The sequence below is a fragment of the Oncorhynchus tshawytscha genome, linkage group LG27, assembly GCF_018296145.1.
Source record: "Oncorhynchus tshawytscha isolate Ot180627B linkage group LG27, Otsh_v2.0, whole genome shotgun sequence".
Lineage (NCBI taxonomy): Eukaryota > Metazoa > Chordata > Actinopteri > Salmoniformes > Salmonidae > Oncorhynchus > Oncorhynchus tshawytscha.
In genome coordinates, this window is record NC_056455.1 from 12,138,528 (window position 1) to 12,151,521 (window position 12,994).

Genomic DNA, 12,994 nt, shown 5'->3' on the forward strand with positions numbered 1-12,994 from the left:
ACAGAAGACTAAATAGTCGATTGAGGGACGTAAATGTGGTTACAGTTGTAGAGAATGGATACACCACAGCTATATCACTGATTGATTTTATGCCTAAAAAGGGTGGGTGTGTTTTTATTGTATATCGTGATACATACCAATAACACACACTAAATCCATAGAGTGGGTGTTTACTTCGGCAGACAAACATTACGGCTACAATGTCAGGCACACCGGCACAGGAAATTAATTGCACGATGAAAAATAACAGAAAGGGGCGCATACTCCGACATCAGGTTCAAATAGAGATCTGAGGGGTCCGCTCTGCATCACCTGGCCAATAATTAGGGTGGTTCATGTCTGCAAAGATGCGTCCTGAGAGCCAGATGACTATACCCGTTCAGTTGCTCCAGGATAACCCATCCATAGCCTATTCATAATCCACTCGAAATGGAACGTTACATCTCATTTAAAAAAATTAATAAAGCAATAATATGCCATATGTCGATACACATAAAAATTAGATACCCATCTGCATTTTTAACACAATATACTACAGGCCTATAGCCTATCAATTAATAAACGAAGGTGTTTAATAATTTAGTTGTTTAAACATTTCCCCTGCTGGCTAAATCCAGTCCTGGGACTCATATTCCCAGGGTAGTAAAACCATGTGTCTAGAATGATTAACCCTCAAGGTTATATACAGTACAGTGCATTCGGAAAGTATTCAGACCCCTTGACTTTTTTCACATCTTGTTACATTACAGCCTTATTCTAAAATGGATCAAATAAAATTCCTCATTCATCTACACACAATAACCCATAATGACAAAGTGAAAACCGGTTTAGAAATGTTTGGAAATGCATTTAAAATAAAAAAAACAAATACCCTATTTACATTAACATTCAGACCCTTTGCTATGAGCTCAGGTGCATCCTGTTTCCATTGATCATCCTTGAGATGCTTCTACAACTTGATTGGAGTCCACCTGTGGTAAATGCAATTGATTGGACATGATTTGGAAAGGCACACCCTCGTCTATACAAGGTCCCACAGTTGACAGTGCATGTCAGTGCAAAACTGAGCAATCAGGGGAGAAGGGTTTGGTCAGGAAGGTGACCAACAACACAATGGTCACTCTGACAGAGCTCCAGAGTTCCTCTGTGGAGATGGGGGAACCTTCCAGAAGGAACCATCTCTGCAGCACTCCACTAATCAGGCCTGTAGTAGAGTGGCCAGACGGAATCCACTCCTCAGTAAAAGGCACACGACAGCCCGCTTGGAGTTTGCCAAAAGGCACCTAAAGACTCTCAGACCATGAGACACAAGATGCTCTGGTTTGATGAAACCAATATTTGACTCTTTAGCCTGAATATCAAGCGGCACATCTGGAGGAAACCTGGCACCATCCCTACGGTGAAGCATGGTGGTGGCAGCATCATGCTATGGGGATGTTTTTCAGCGGCAGGGACTGGGACACTAGTCAGGATCGAGGGAAAGATGAACGGAGCAAAATACAGAGACATCCTTGATGAAAACCTGCTTCAGCGCACTCAGGACCTCAGACTGGGGTGAGGGTTCACCTTCCAACAGGAGAACGCAAGGGTGGGTTCGGGACAAGTCTCAATGTCCTCGAGTGTCCCAGCCAGAACCTGGATTTGAACCCGATCGAACATCTCTGAAGAGACCTGATAATAGCTGTGTAGCAACGCTCCCCATCCAACCTGACAGAGCTTTGAGAGGATCTGCAATACAGGTGTGCCAAGCTTATACTGTCATATCCAAGACTCAAGGCTGTAATTGCTGCCAAAGGTGCTTCAACAAAGTACTGAGTAAAGGATCTGAATACTTATGTAAATCTCATATTTCCAGGTTTTTTTTATTTGATACATTTGCAAAAATGGATCAAAACCATTTTTTCTTTGTCATTATGAGGTATTGTGTATAGGTTGAAAAGGGAAAAAAACTCATTTGATCTCTTTTAGAACAAGGCTGTAATGTAACAAATGGTGGAAAAAGTCAAGGGGTCTGAATACTTTCCCAATACATTGTATATTAATCAGCACTGATAAAAGCAGACTTAAGATTGAGAGAACATTTTAATAGAAAGCAGTACAAAAAAAAAGAAAAGTGAATAAATAAAAAAAGTAGTTATTTTCCTGACTGGTAAAAAAAAATGCAGTTTTAGACAAGCCTTGTGAAAATACAATAAACAGAGGAAATACAGTAGTTACAGACGTTGGTACGTAGGTGCGGCAGTGTGAATACAGTATAGTGCAATACAATAAAGGAAACGCAGTCCAATACAGTAGTTTAAAAAAAAACCTACATTACATGTTTCCACCAACCACAGGGTTGAAGATTCATTCCAGAACATGTGGAGTGTTTGTCAACACACACACACAGAGAGAGAGCGAGAGAGAGAGAGCGAGAGAGAAAATGTCACTGCCAGTCTAGCAGTGCTCACCATGTGAACATCAGTGATGTGACAGTGTTTTTGGTCAGTGCAGTAAAAAAAATAACATTTCACAGTGTCACCAGAGACCATTTGTAAGGCTCCCTCTCTTCCCAAAGCCACATCTCTCCAACCTACAATGTGTTCATTGTATGTTGATCTAGAGCAGGTGGGCCTCTAATGATCAAAATGTCATACTTCTTCATAATGAATTCCTGTCCTGATACAGGGTGTATGAAAGGGAGAAGTCAGTAGTGAAAGAATGTCAGTTATTTGGTATGAGGATCGTTGGTTACAGAACGACTCCCCGGGAACATTTAATGACTACGTCTGGCAGCAACTGGTCCCCCACCAAAAAAATAAATCACACACAAATTCACTAAGGCCACGAAACAGGCCTGCTAGACCACACAGTGTAACCACCCAGGCCCGTCCACAGCAAACATGACACATACACAAGCAAATGGAAAGAAGCCTATATCCTGTGCAGTCGGGGCAAGACACACAGTCAAACACAAACTTCCAAGCGCACACATTCAAACGTGGCCCAAAACAAACACACAATTAGGGAAGCACCTAGGAGCTGTTTTGGATTCTCCAGTTCAGGAAAAGCTACATTTAAACTGAGCGCAGATGAACAGAGAGGGAGAGGCATCATTCTGGGTCCTCCTCAATGCAGAGAGACTCCTCCTGAAAGCTGGTCTCTGTAAATGCCCAGGACAAAGAGAGATGGTCCAAACGACTATGTTTACAGTGCAGATAAACTTCCAGTATAAACAGAGGGAGCTTTTCCTATAAGAGTGTGAGAGACAGAGGGGGGGGTTGGAATAACAAGCTAGGGAGATGGAGGAGGATGGTGTGAGTGTTGAGGATAGACTGTTGGTGTGTGAAGGGGTGGGGGAGACAGACAGACCAGCTGAAATCAAGAGTATGTCTCAAGCTCTCGGTTTCCTCTCCGTTGACGAGGTCTGCTGTGCTTTCAACAGTCCCCCCTACGGAGACTGGACCTACTGAAGGAATTTCTGTGAAGACATAAAAAGATCAAAAGACAGATTAAAATGCTGCTATCTGGATGAGGGGTTTTTGCAATGTGTGGATGAAGGAGCCTCTTAATTGCTGGTTTGGTGTATGTGATTTTGTGTTCTGGCAGGTGTGGCTGTGCTGTATCTGGCTGTGATTAGAAATCCTCCAGCCCTCCCATAAGACACGCAGCTGCTCCACAAACACACAGTCAGAAACCAACCAACAATGTGCCGGACGCTTTGCAAAACAGATCTGCTGAGATGATTGAAGCAGCAGCTGCATTGTGTGTGGATGACGGGGTCCTACTAGTGGTACTCAGTGGGGCGTGATGCATGTTTGTGTGACTACGCGTATGTAAAGTGTCGAGTTTCTACGGTGTTTTTCAAAGCAGAGGCTGGCAGTGGGGTGATCAAATGGATTAGCTCACAGCGTGTGTGTTTGCATCTGTGTGTGTGTTAGACGGTGTCCAGTTACTATTGTGAAGGCTGATGTCAGTGCTCTGTAGAGCTGGATGCACTCATGTTGTGTGCGTGTGCGCGGTGTGTCTGTGTATTATGAGTGTGTGTGTCCATAAGTGTGTGAATCCAGTTCCTTGTACATAGATATGGAATCACTGGTCACTTTAAGAATGTTTACTTACTGTTTTACTCATCTTATATGTATATACTGTATTCTACTGTATTTTAGTCAATGCCACTCAGACATTGCTCATCCTAATATTTACATTTTCTTAATTCCATTCTTTGCCTTTTAGACTTGTGTGTATTGTTGTGAATTGTTAGATCCTACTGCACTGTTGGAGCTAGGAAAACAAGCATTTCGTTACACCCGCAATAACATCTGCTAAATATGTGCACGTGACCAATAAGATTTGATTTGTAACCTTTGTGTAGCAGACTGAAGTCCTGCAGCCGGCAGTGTCCTGTAGAGCTGGGGGATCTTGCGGGTGATGAGAGGTCCCAGAGACTCTTTCAGCTTATTGTAGTTCCTCTCCATTTCCTTGTGGTACTCTTTCTGGTCTGGACCAATCAGAGTCTTGTTCTTCCTCAGGGCATCCTCACACCTGCAGGAGAGGAAGGAACACACACACAAGGAGTCAAAGTCTGTTCACTGGGTTATTGAACCGTGTGTGTGTGTGTGTGTGTGTGTGTGTGTGTCATACTGTCTAGTCCATGTACAGGCTTTGTAAGGTGTCATCACCTCTTAGTGAAGTCTTTAAAGCAGAGGCGTAGTTTGTTGTGATGACGGTACAGCTTGGGGTCATCAGGAATGTCAGAGAGAAAGACCTGGGCAACCTCTAGAGGGCCCTGCATACGAGAGACAGAGGGAGCGAGAGAGAGAGAGCGAGTAAGAGAGAGGGTTACATACACACTCCAACATGTCAAACACACAAAGGGATATTACTCAACACACACAGTACCTGGTTGACAGTAGTGCCCACAGAGCCCTGCAGCACCATCTGCAGCATCTTGGCGTCGGCAGGCTCCTGGTGGGTAGCGAAGGCCAGCTCCTGGGTCTTCTTCTGCATGTCCTCTATAGCCACCTCCATGGGCACCAGGATGATCTGGAGAGAAGAGGGGACAGCGACATGATCGTGAGCACTGCTTCACTGCTAGTGGATTAAGCTACTGTTATGGACTGTAAAGCTCTATGAGCAGCTGGAAAAACACTGCTAAATATAAATCCCTTCACTGTTCACAGTGCTCACCATGTTTCACACTAGTCATACATGTACACAGTGACCCACCTCCTCTTTGTGGATGACGTTGACGCGTGTCTTGATGTAAGGGAAAGCGTGGGACGTGGTGAGGATGGACTTGCGTTTGTACTGCTCGTGCAGGTCCCCGTGGGCGCGCCCGTCCAAGGTGAAGGGGGTGCAGTACATGAAGGTGCGCAGGTTGTAGTTCTTGTCGAAGTAGGTGATCCTCTCCTTCAGCTCGTAGGTGTCGAAGAAGGGCTCCACATAGGTGATCTGGAGGTAGGCCTGACAGACATACAACACATATATTAGCACTGGAGGTAGGCCTGAGAGCCACGCAGATATACAACACATAGATCAGTACAACGGTGTCATTCCTCACGTCCCCATGTGAAAACCGCAACCCAAACCTTCAGTCGTTTCTCTTTCTGAGACTTTGGGCCTTATACCTTATTGGGGTCCAGCTTGTTCTTGTCCACATGGTTGGAGTCCTTGATAATCTCCACCACATCATCTCCAAACCGCTCAGCATAGAACTCCTGAACAAGACGTAGAGAGACATTCAAAAGACTGGTATCAGCTTATAAACACATGATCCAGTGAGTTACAGAAGTGATCACTGACGTGTTTGGGTGTAGTATAAATGATTATTTTCTTGTCCTCCTCATTCTCCTCAGACCGTACCTCTAGTCTGTAGGAGATCTCAGCCAGCTTGGTGATAGAGGGCTCCTTGTACACAAACTCCTGCTCATCCAGGTCCCCAAAGCGACAGCCGTAGAAGCCCACCCGGAAGTAGGTCCCAAACATCCTCTACACACTATAGAGGGGGGCATGAAAGACAGAGAGAGGGGGGAGGGGGAAGAACAGGAAAACAGAGATTACTTTCAGTCACTTAGTCGAAGTTGTCCTAAATTGACATGTTACAACCAGGGCTCCATATGCGACAACATATTTTGCTGTGCGACTTGAAGTTTTAATTTGGGGGTGCCTTCGTAAATTATTCAGACCCCTTAACTTTTTCCACATTTTGTTACATTACAGTGTTAAAATTGATTAAATAGATTTTCCCCCTCAAATCTACATACAATACCCCATAATGAGACTTGGGTATGACGTTACAAGATAGGCACAGCTATATTAGGGGAGTTTCTCCCATTCTTCTCTGCAGATCCTCCCTAGCTCTGTCAGGTTGGATGGGGAGCATCGCTGCACAGTTATTTTCATGTCTGTCCAGAGATGTTCGATTGGGTTCAAGTCCGGGCTCTGGCTGGGCCACTCATGGACATTCAGAGACTCATCCTGAAGCCACTCCTGTGTTGTCTTGGCTGTGTGTTTAGGGTCGTTGTCCTGTTGGAAAGTGAACCTTCACCCCATTCTGAGGTCCTGAGCGCTCTGGAGCAGGTTTTCATCAAGGAGCTCTCTGTACTTTGCTCCGTTCATCTTTGCCTCGATCATGACTCGTCTCCCAATCCCAGCAGCTGAAAAACATCCCCACGGCGTGATGCTGCCACCACCATGATTCACCGTAGGGATTGTGCCAGGTTTCCTCCAAACGTGATGCTTGGCATTCAGGCCAAAGAGTTCATCAGACCAGAGAATCTTGTTTCTGATGGTCTGAGAGTCTTTAGGTGCCTTTCTACAAACTCCAAGCGGGCTATCATGTGGCTTTTACTGAAGAGTGGCTTTTATCTGGCCACTCTTCAATAAAGTAGCATGTTGCAGAGATGGCTGTCCTTCTGGAAGGTTCTCCCATCTCCACAGAGGAACTCTGGAGCTCTGTTAGAGTGACCATCGGGTTCTTGGTCACCTCCCTGACCAAAGCCCTTCTCCCCCAATTGCTCAGTTTTGCCGGGTGGCCAGCTATAGGAAGAGTCTTGGTGGTTCCAAACTTCTTCCACTTAAGAATGATGGAGCCACTGTGTTCTTTTGGACCTTCAATGTTGCAGAACTTTTTTGGTACCCTTCCCTAGGAACATCAGTGCTACCAAATACATTTTTTAATTTAGAGCCCTAGTTAAAACATTGAAACCATATGCTACCACAGCAACCAGTAAATACGCCCCAGAGAGTTGGAGCCAGTCAATCTTGTGCAACTGTTTTACGCAACTATGTATTGGTTAAGTGTGTGAAAGTGTGAATGCAATACTGTGGTTTGAAAAAGTGTCGGGGAGAGTTTTATTACATTTCACTCACCAGTTAGGAAACATCATCCAGAAAAGACAGGAAAGGCAGGGAAACCACAGGGAAGAGAAATCAAATATTATTGTTTAAATGCATTTATAAACTGGGTGGTTTGAGCCCTGAATGCTGATTGGCTGACAGCTGTGGTATATCAGACCCAATACCATGGGTATGACAAAACATGCATTTTTACTGCTTTAATTACATTGGTAACCATATTATAATAGCAATAAGGCACCTCAGAGTTTGTGGTATATGGCCAATATACCACGGCTAAGGGCTGTATCCAGGCAGTCGCGCATAAGAACAGCCCTTTGCCGTGGTATATTGACCATATACCATACCGCAGCGTGCCTTATTGCTTAAATAAACTCAATATTCGTTAAGTTACACAAACAAACAGCATATTTCATTTACTTTACCTCCCATCCAGAACTCTGGTTGTAGATTTTGTTAAAGGCGTCCTGCAACTTTCCATGGACAGTAGCCAGCTTCTTGAAGTCTCTGTTGGCCTCGTGGACCGGGAGAAGGATCTTATACACCTCGTTGATGGCCTCGTACATGGAAGCCTGCCGGGGAGATACAGTATGAAACAGTGAGAGGACAGTGAGAAGTCTACCTACAGCATACTACAATTCATATATACATGACCAAAACCTGGTTTTCTCAATGTGAACATATAGCACTGACTATTTACTAGGTGGTAAGGCAAGATTCAAAAGTTATTCATCACGTATTTAAGGACATCTCAATGCCAAGACGATCTGAGTAATACCATGTGGAAGGAGGTTGCAGCTTGCTCCAGCAGCCCCACCAGCCCCACCTCGCTGAAGTACTTCCCCGCACAGATACCCTCCTCCTCCGGGGACAGGATGTCATCAGACACCGCTGACTCCTCCAGAACATTAGATGAGATGTGCTACAGCAGGTAAGGGACATAACAGTCAGGAAAAGACTAAGGTTTTGAGGTATACTATAAATGGACAGGAAAACACACACACACACACTCCTGACCTGGAAGGTGACACAGCCAATGGGCAGGTAGCGGCAGTCCTCCAGCATGTTGAGGTACTCTGCCACCAGGGCGGCGCTGTGCACCAGGCAGTGGGCTGCCTCCGCGTGGTTCCCTCTCTCCGAGTGCTTCCCCGCCATGTTCTGCAGCCACGTCAGGCGCAGGTCAGGGAGTTCTGGTAGCCCTTAGCGATCCTGGGGGTGGGGGTGGGGAAAGACAGAAAATCAGGGCGGTAAAATAGCTAATGCAATCCAAGCCGGGGCGGCAGGTAGCCTAGTGGTTAGAGCGTTGGGCCAGTAACCCGAAAGGTTGCTGGATCGAATCCCGAGCTGACAAGGTAAAAATCTGTCGTTCTGCCCCTGAGCAAGGCAGTTAACCCACTGTTCCCCGGGAGCTGAAGACGTGGATGTTGATTATGGCAGCCCCCCTGCACCTCCCTGATTCAGAGGGGTTGGGTTAAATGCAGAAGACATATTTCAGTTGAAGGCATTCAGTTGTACTGACTTGGTATCCCCCTTTCCCTTTGATTTCTCTTTACTGAGTTTGTGGATGTGAATGTGTTTGAGAGAAAATAGTTGTGTCGATGAGACAGCTGTTGTATGTGTAATACCTGTACATGAGATCAATGAGCATCTCAGGGTCCTGCTGGTGCTCCTTCATCTTGACTGTGTCAGTCAGAATCATGTGCAGATTGAAGACCAGATCCTGGACCTGTTCTGGGAACGGGGAGTCCCGTAGCTCCAGGTCCTCCTCTGCGTAGGTCAGGATGGTTTTTAGGGAACGTCGGAGGTGCTCCTCGTTGAAGTTCTGAGATGTCCCCACCAGGGAGGACAGGGACATGGTGACCTGCATCTTCACCCGGGCAAAGTTCTACACCAGAGAGAGGATGAGTCAATACTCAAGACTACAGAAGGGATGTGACCAATACAGAATTCCACAACATGTCAGTTGATGGTGTTGAGACTGAACTGGAACCATCTATACTTCTATTCTTATTGCATTGTTGACAGGTGAACCTGCAAGTAAGCATTTCATTATAACGTATACACCACCTGTATCCTGTGCACAGGACAAATATACGGGATTTGATTTGTATTATTGTGGGAAGATCTTAGCCTGGAAATCCAAACTGAATTCACGCTTCCTTTCACTTATTGTTTCACTTCATAACAGTTAAACGGAGTGTGAATGCAGTTTTGTCTTTCCGGGCTATGACACGCTTCTTCTGTATGAGTGAGACTCACGTTGCCGATCTCAAAGTTCTGCCTCATTAGCAGGTAGAGGGAGGCGGAGGCTTGACTCCGGACAGAGCCCACACTGCTGCTGCAGTGGCGGAGCAGACGCAGACACAGGTCAGCACACAGCTCTGTGTCCTCCTCAAACAGCATCTCTGGGAACTACACACACACACACAACACTTAATCCACACACACACACAAAGACTTTGTGTGTGTAACTAACATACGGGTGCAAACACACACACCTTGAAGACCAGTCCCCTCTGTGTAGTGAAGCAGTGCTGCAGGAAGAAGGCACTCTGACTCCCTGCCATGCTGTGGAGGAGGACTCTCAACACCCCGCCCAAAACACTCTCCTTCAGCTCCGACGCCAGCACAGTCTTCACTATGATCTCCAGCATGTCCAGGACGACCAGAGAGGCTTCAGTGGCCAGGTTTCCATCCACCACGGACTCCTGCTCCGTCTCCGTCTTAGTTCTGCAACGAAACAGGGTTTTACAAACCCTCAGACACACACAAATCCGTACAAACTTCGCTATACAACGTGCCTCAGGGTCCAACTACACAAATACTGAACAGACCGTTGATGACAAGTTCTATCGAGTCATTGGTCTACCTCGGCATTAATCTGTGCATATGGCGGGGACCTACTTGTCGACTCGGTCGGTGTTCTGTCTCCAGTGAGTGACGTTCTTCCGCCATCTGACATTCTCATTGCCATATGGACTCCGCTCTGAACAAAAACAAAGCATACGGACACTTGTAACAACCCCAAAGGAACATTGCATGTAGAAAAATCTCAAACTATGATGGCCCATCCGGTGCTGGTACCTCTGCAGCGACGGACCATCTCCTGTCGGGCTCCGATGGTTCCCAGTATGGCCTCCTCTAGACGAGCCTTCATGTCCTGAGACTTCTTAAACGTCAGGCTGTTGATACGCTCCAGAGCCTTCTTCCCCTGGGACAACCAATCAGAGATGGAACAGTCAGAACAGTTATAATAGGAGGTATTCAGGTCTCAGAGTCCAACAGGGGTAACAGGTGAAGGACGAGAGGTGCAGCGGTCTGATCAGTGAGGGGGGACAGAAGTGGTGCCTACCTTGTACTCGAAGCAGGACACCGAGAGGTGCAGCAGGTCTGATCAGTGTGGGGGGACAGAAGTGGTGCCTACCTTGTACTTGTACAGGACACCTCGAAGCAGGACACCGAGAGGTGCAGCAGGTCTGATCAGTGTGGGGGACAGAAGTGGTGCCTACCTTGTACTCGAAGGGACACCGAGAGGTGCAGCAGGTCTGATCAGGGAGGGGGACAGAAGTGGTGCCTACCTTGTACTCGAAGCAGGACACCGAGAGGTGCAGCAGGTCTGATCAGTGAGGGGGACAGAAGTGGTGCCTACCTTGTACTCGAAGCAGGACACCGAGAGGTGCAGCAAGTCTGATCAGTGAGGGGGACAGAAGTGGTGCCTACCTTGTACTCGAAGCAGGACACCGAGAGGTGCAGCAGGTCTGATCAGCGAGGGGGACAGAAGTGGTGCCTACCTTGTACTCAGTGGACACCGAGGGTGCAGCAGGTCTGATCAGTGAGGGGGACAGAAGTGGTGCCTACCTTGTACTCGAAGCAGGACACCGAGAGGTGCAGCAGGTCTGATCAGTGAGGGGGGACAGAAGTGGTGCCTACCTTGTACTCGAAGCAGGACACCGAGAGGTGCAGCAAGTCTGATCAGTGAGGGGGGACAGAAGTGGTGCCTACCTTGTACTCGAAGCAGGACACCGAGAGGTGCAGCAGGTCTAGCAGCCTGTTGATCTGCAGCACAGAGAGGTCTGACACCCAGCTCTCCAGCAGCGCAGCGTCTGCATTCTTCAGGACCCACAGGAAAGACACTAGCAGAGTCCTACTGCACTCTGCCGACAGAGAGCTGCACTGACGACCAGCCTGGGAGGGAGATGAACACCCACATTAGGGCTAGGAGTGTTCCCTGATGTCACTTTGAAACCACGTCACTTTGCAAACTATGTGGATGAGAAAGAGTGTCAGAGGAGCTCATGAGCAGTGAGCCATCTACAGGTAGTGAGGGGTAGTTCAGTATGGAGGCTGTCATTAGAAGGCATGCTGTACCCCCTCTGGTGTTGTGGATTTGCCCCATGCTGGTACTGTACCTTAGTGTGGAAGTGTACTACAAAGGATCTCAATAACAGGGGAGGGGAAAATAAGTTCAATCGTTACCAGGGTTACTGGAGTTACTAAAAATGCCTGAGATAAGCAGTAAGCCCCACACCTCAGAGGGGGGTTGATGGGTTCTCATTACTCACCACCGTGGGCATGGTGAAGTTGGGGGCTTTGGCATGCGGCAGCGGGGAGCCAGCGATCGCCATGGCGACAGACTGACTGATGGTTCCGTTGTCTGGGTCTCCGTCGTCTTGCATAGCGGGGGCGTGGCGGCCCCGGGCGGGAGAAGTGTCTGACAAACACAGGAACAAAACATACTGCTGATTCTATCAACCTAAGTGAGAGTGACTAACATGCAATCTCCCACCTCCAATCAGGGTTTAAACACAACGCCACATGGTCAGAGAAGAGGAAGATGATGCTGGTTAACCTACAGCAGGGGTAGGCAACTAGATTAGGCTGCAGGACGATTTTTGTCGGAGCGGATGGTTGGGGGGCCATAACATAATTATAATAATTTATACACTGCAAATTGACCACAACTAAGCCCAAAAAAAGATTGTATTTGAGAATAACAATAATTTCATACCTTGATTATATTGAGACATATCTCTTTTTTATTTGTGGGAATACTTCCTAAATTCATTCCTGGTGATTGGACAGTCTTTAAAAAAAATGTTTTTTACAACCCCCCAAAAACTTGGGACATTTTTGGCACGTGGTCAGCTTGTTGCCGACCCCTGACGTACAGAGTGTCCTTCTCACCTGTGAAGTCATGGAGCTGGGGCAGGGTGTCCATGACGATGGGGATGAGGGGCAGGTAGAGCTGGGCGATGTGGGTTCGCACCTGGGGGTCCGTGTAGCGAGGGTCCGCATCATGACTGCACATCAGAGAGTGGACTGCACTGATGGCCTTCTTATGCAGGAAAAACACCCTGGGGAAGACTGAATGAGTCAGTACGTGCCGTGTGCGTCTAATTGTGTGTGTGCGTCTAATTGTGTGTGTGTATGTAAGCTTGTGTGTGTGAAGCCTCCTCACCCCTCCCCATCAGGCTCCAGGATGAGGGATAGTTCAGTCAGCAGCAGGCCAGACAGGAAGTGTTGCTGTCTGAAGGGGACGGAGAGCTCAAACATACTGGCCACACCCTGGTCCTGGTGCATACTGGAGAACGCTGAACCCTGAGAGAGGGAGGGAGATGGATGGATGGTGAGAGGAGGGAGAGGAAGGACTTTCTAG

At 47.3% G+C, this 12,994-nt stretch overlaps 1 protein-coding gene across 1 annotated transcript in view; it reads right to left on the reverse strand.

The window, feature by feature from the left end:
- Positions 1 to 2,069: 2,069 nt before the first annotated feature.
- The window catches only part of LOC112225744 (dedicator of cytokinesis protein 7-like), a 31,419-nt gene continuing 20,494 nt past the window's right edge, over positions 2,070 to 12,994 (reverse strand). The window contains 20 exon segments of the mRNA XM_042307158.1: positions 2,070 to 3,460; positions 4,345 to 4,524; positions 4,662 to 4,768; positions 4,882 to 5,025; positions 5,209 to 5,445; positions 5,610 to 5,699; positions 5,845 to 5,970; positions 7,764 to 7,910; positions 8,117 to 8,260; positions 8,356 to 8,525; positions 8,528 to 8,547; positions 8,964 to 9,223; positions 9,598 to 9,750; positions 9,837 to 10,068; positions 10,243 to 10,324; positions 10,423 to 10,549; positions 11,341 to 11,523; positions 11,901 to 12,049; positions 12,523 to 12,692; positions 12,797 to 12,936. Of these exon segments, the coding sequence (XP_042163092.1) occupies positions 3,418 to 3,460; positions 4,345 to 4,524; positions 4,662 to 4,768; positions 4,882 to 5,025; positions 5,209 to 5,445; positions 5,610 to 5,699; positions 5,845 to 5,970; positions 7,764 to 7,910; positions 8,117 to 8,260; positions 8,356 to 8,525; positions 8,528 to 8,547; positions 8,964 to 9,223; positions 9,598 to 9,750; positions 9,837 to 10,068; positions 10,243 to 10,324; positions 10,423 to 10,549; positions 11,341 to 11,523; positions 11,901 to 12,049; positions 12,523 to 12,692; positions 12,797 to 12,936 (2,904 nt within the window). The 3' untranslated portion in view covers positions 2,070 to 3,417.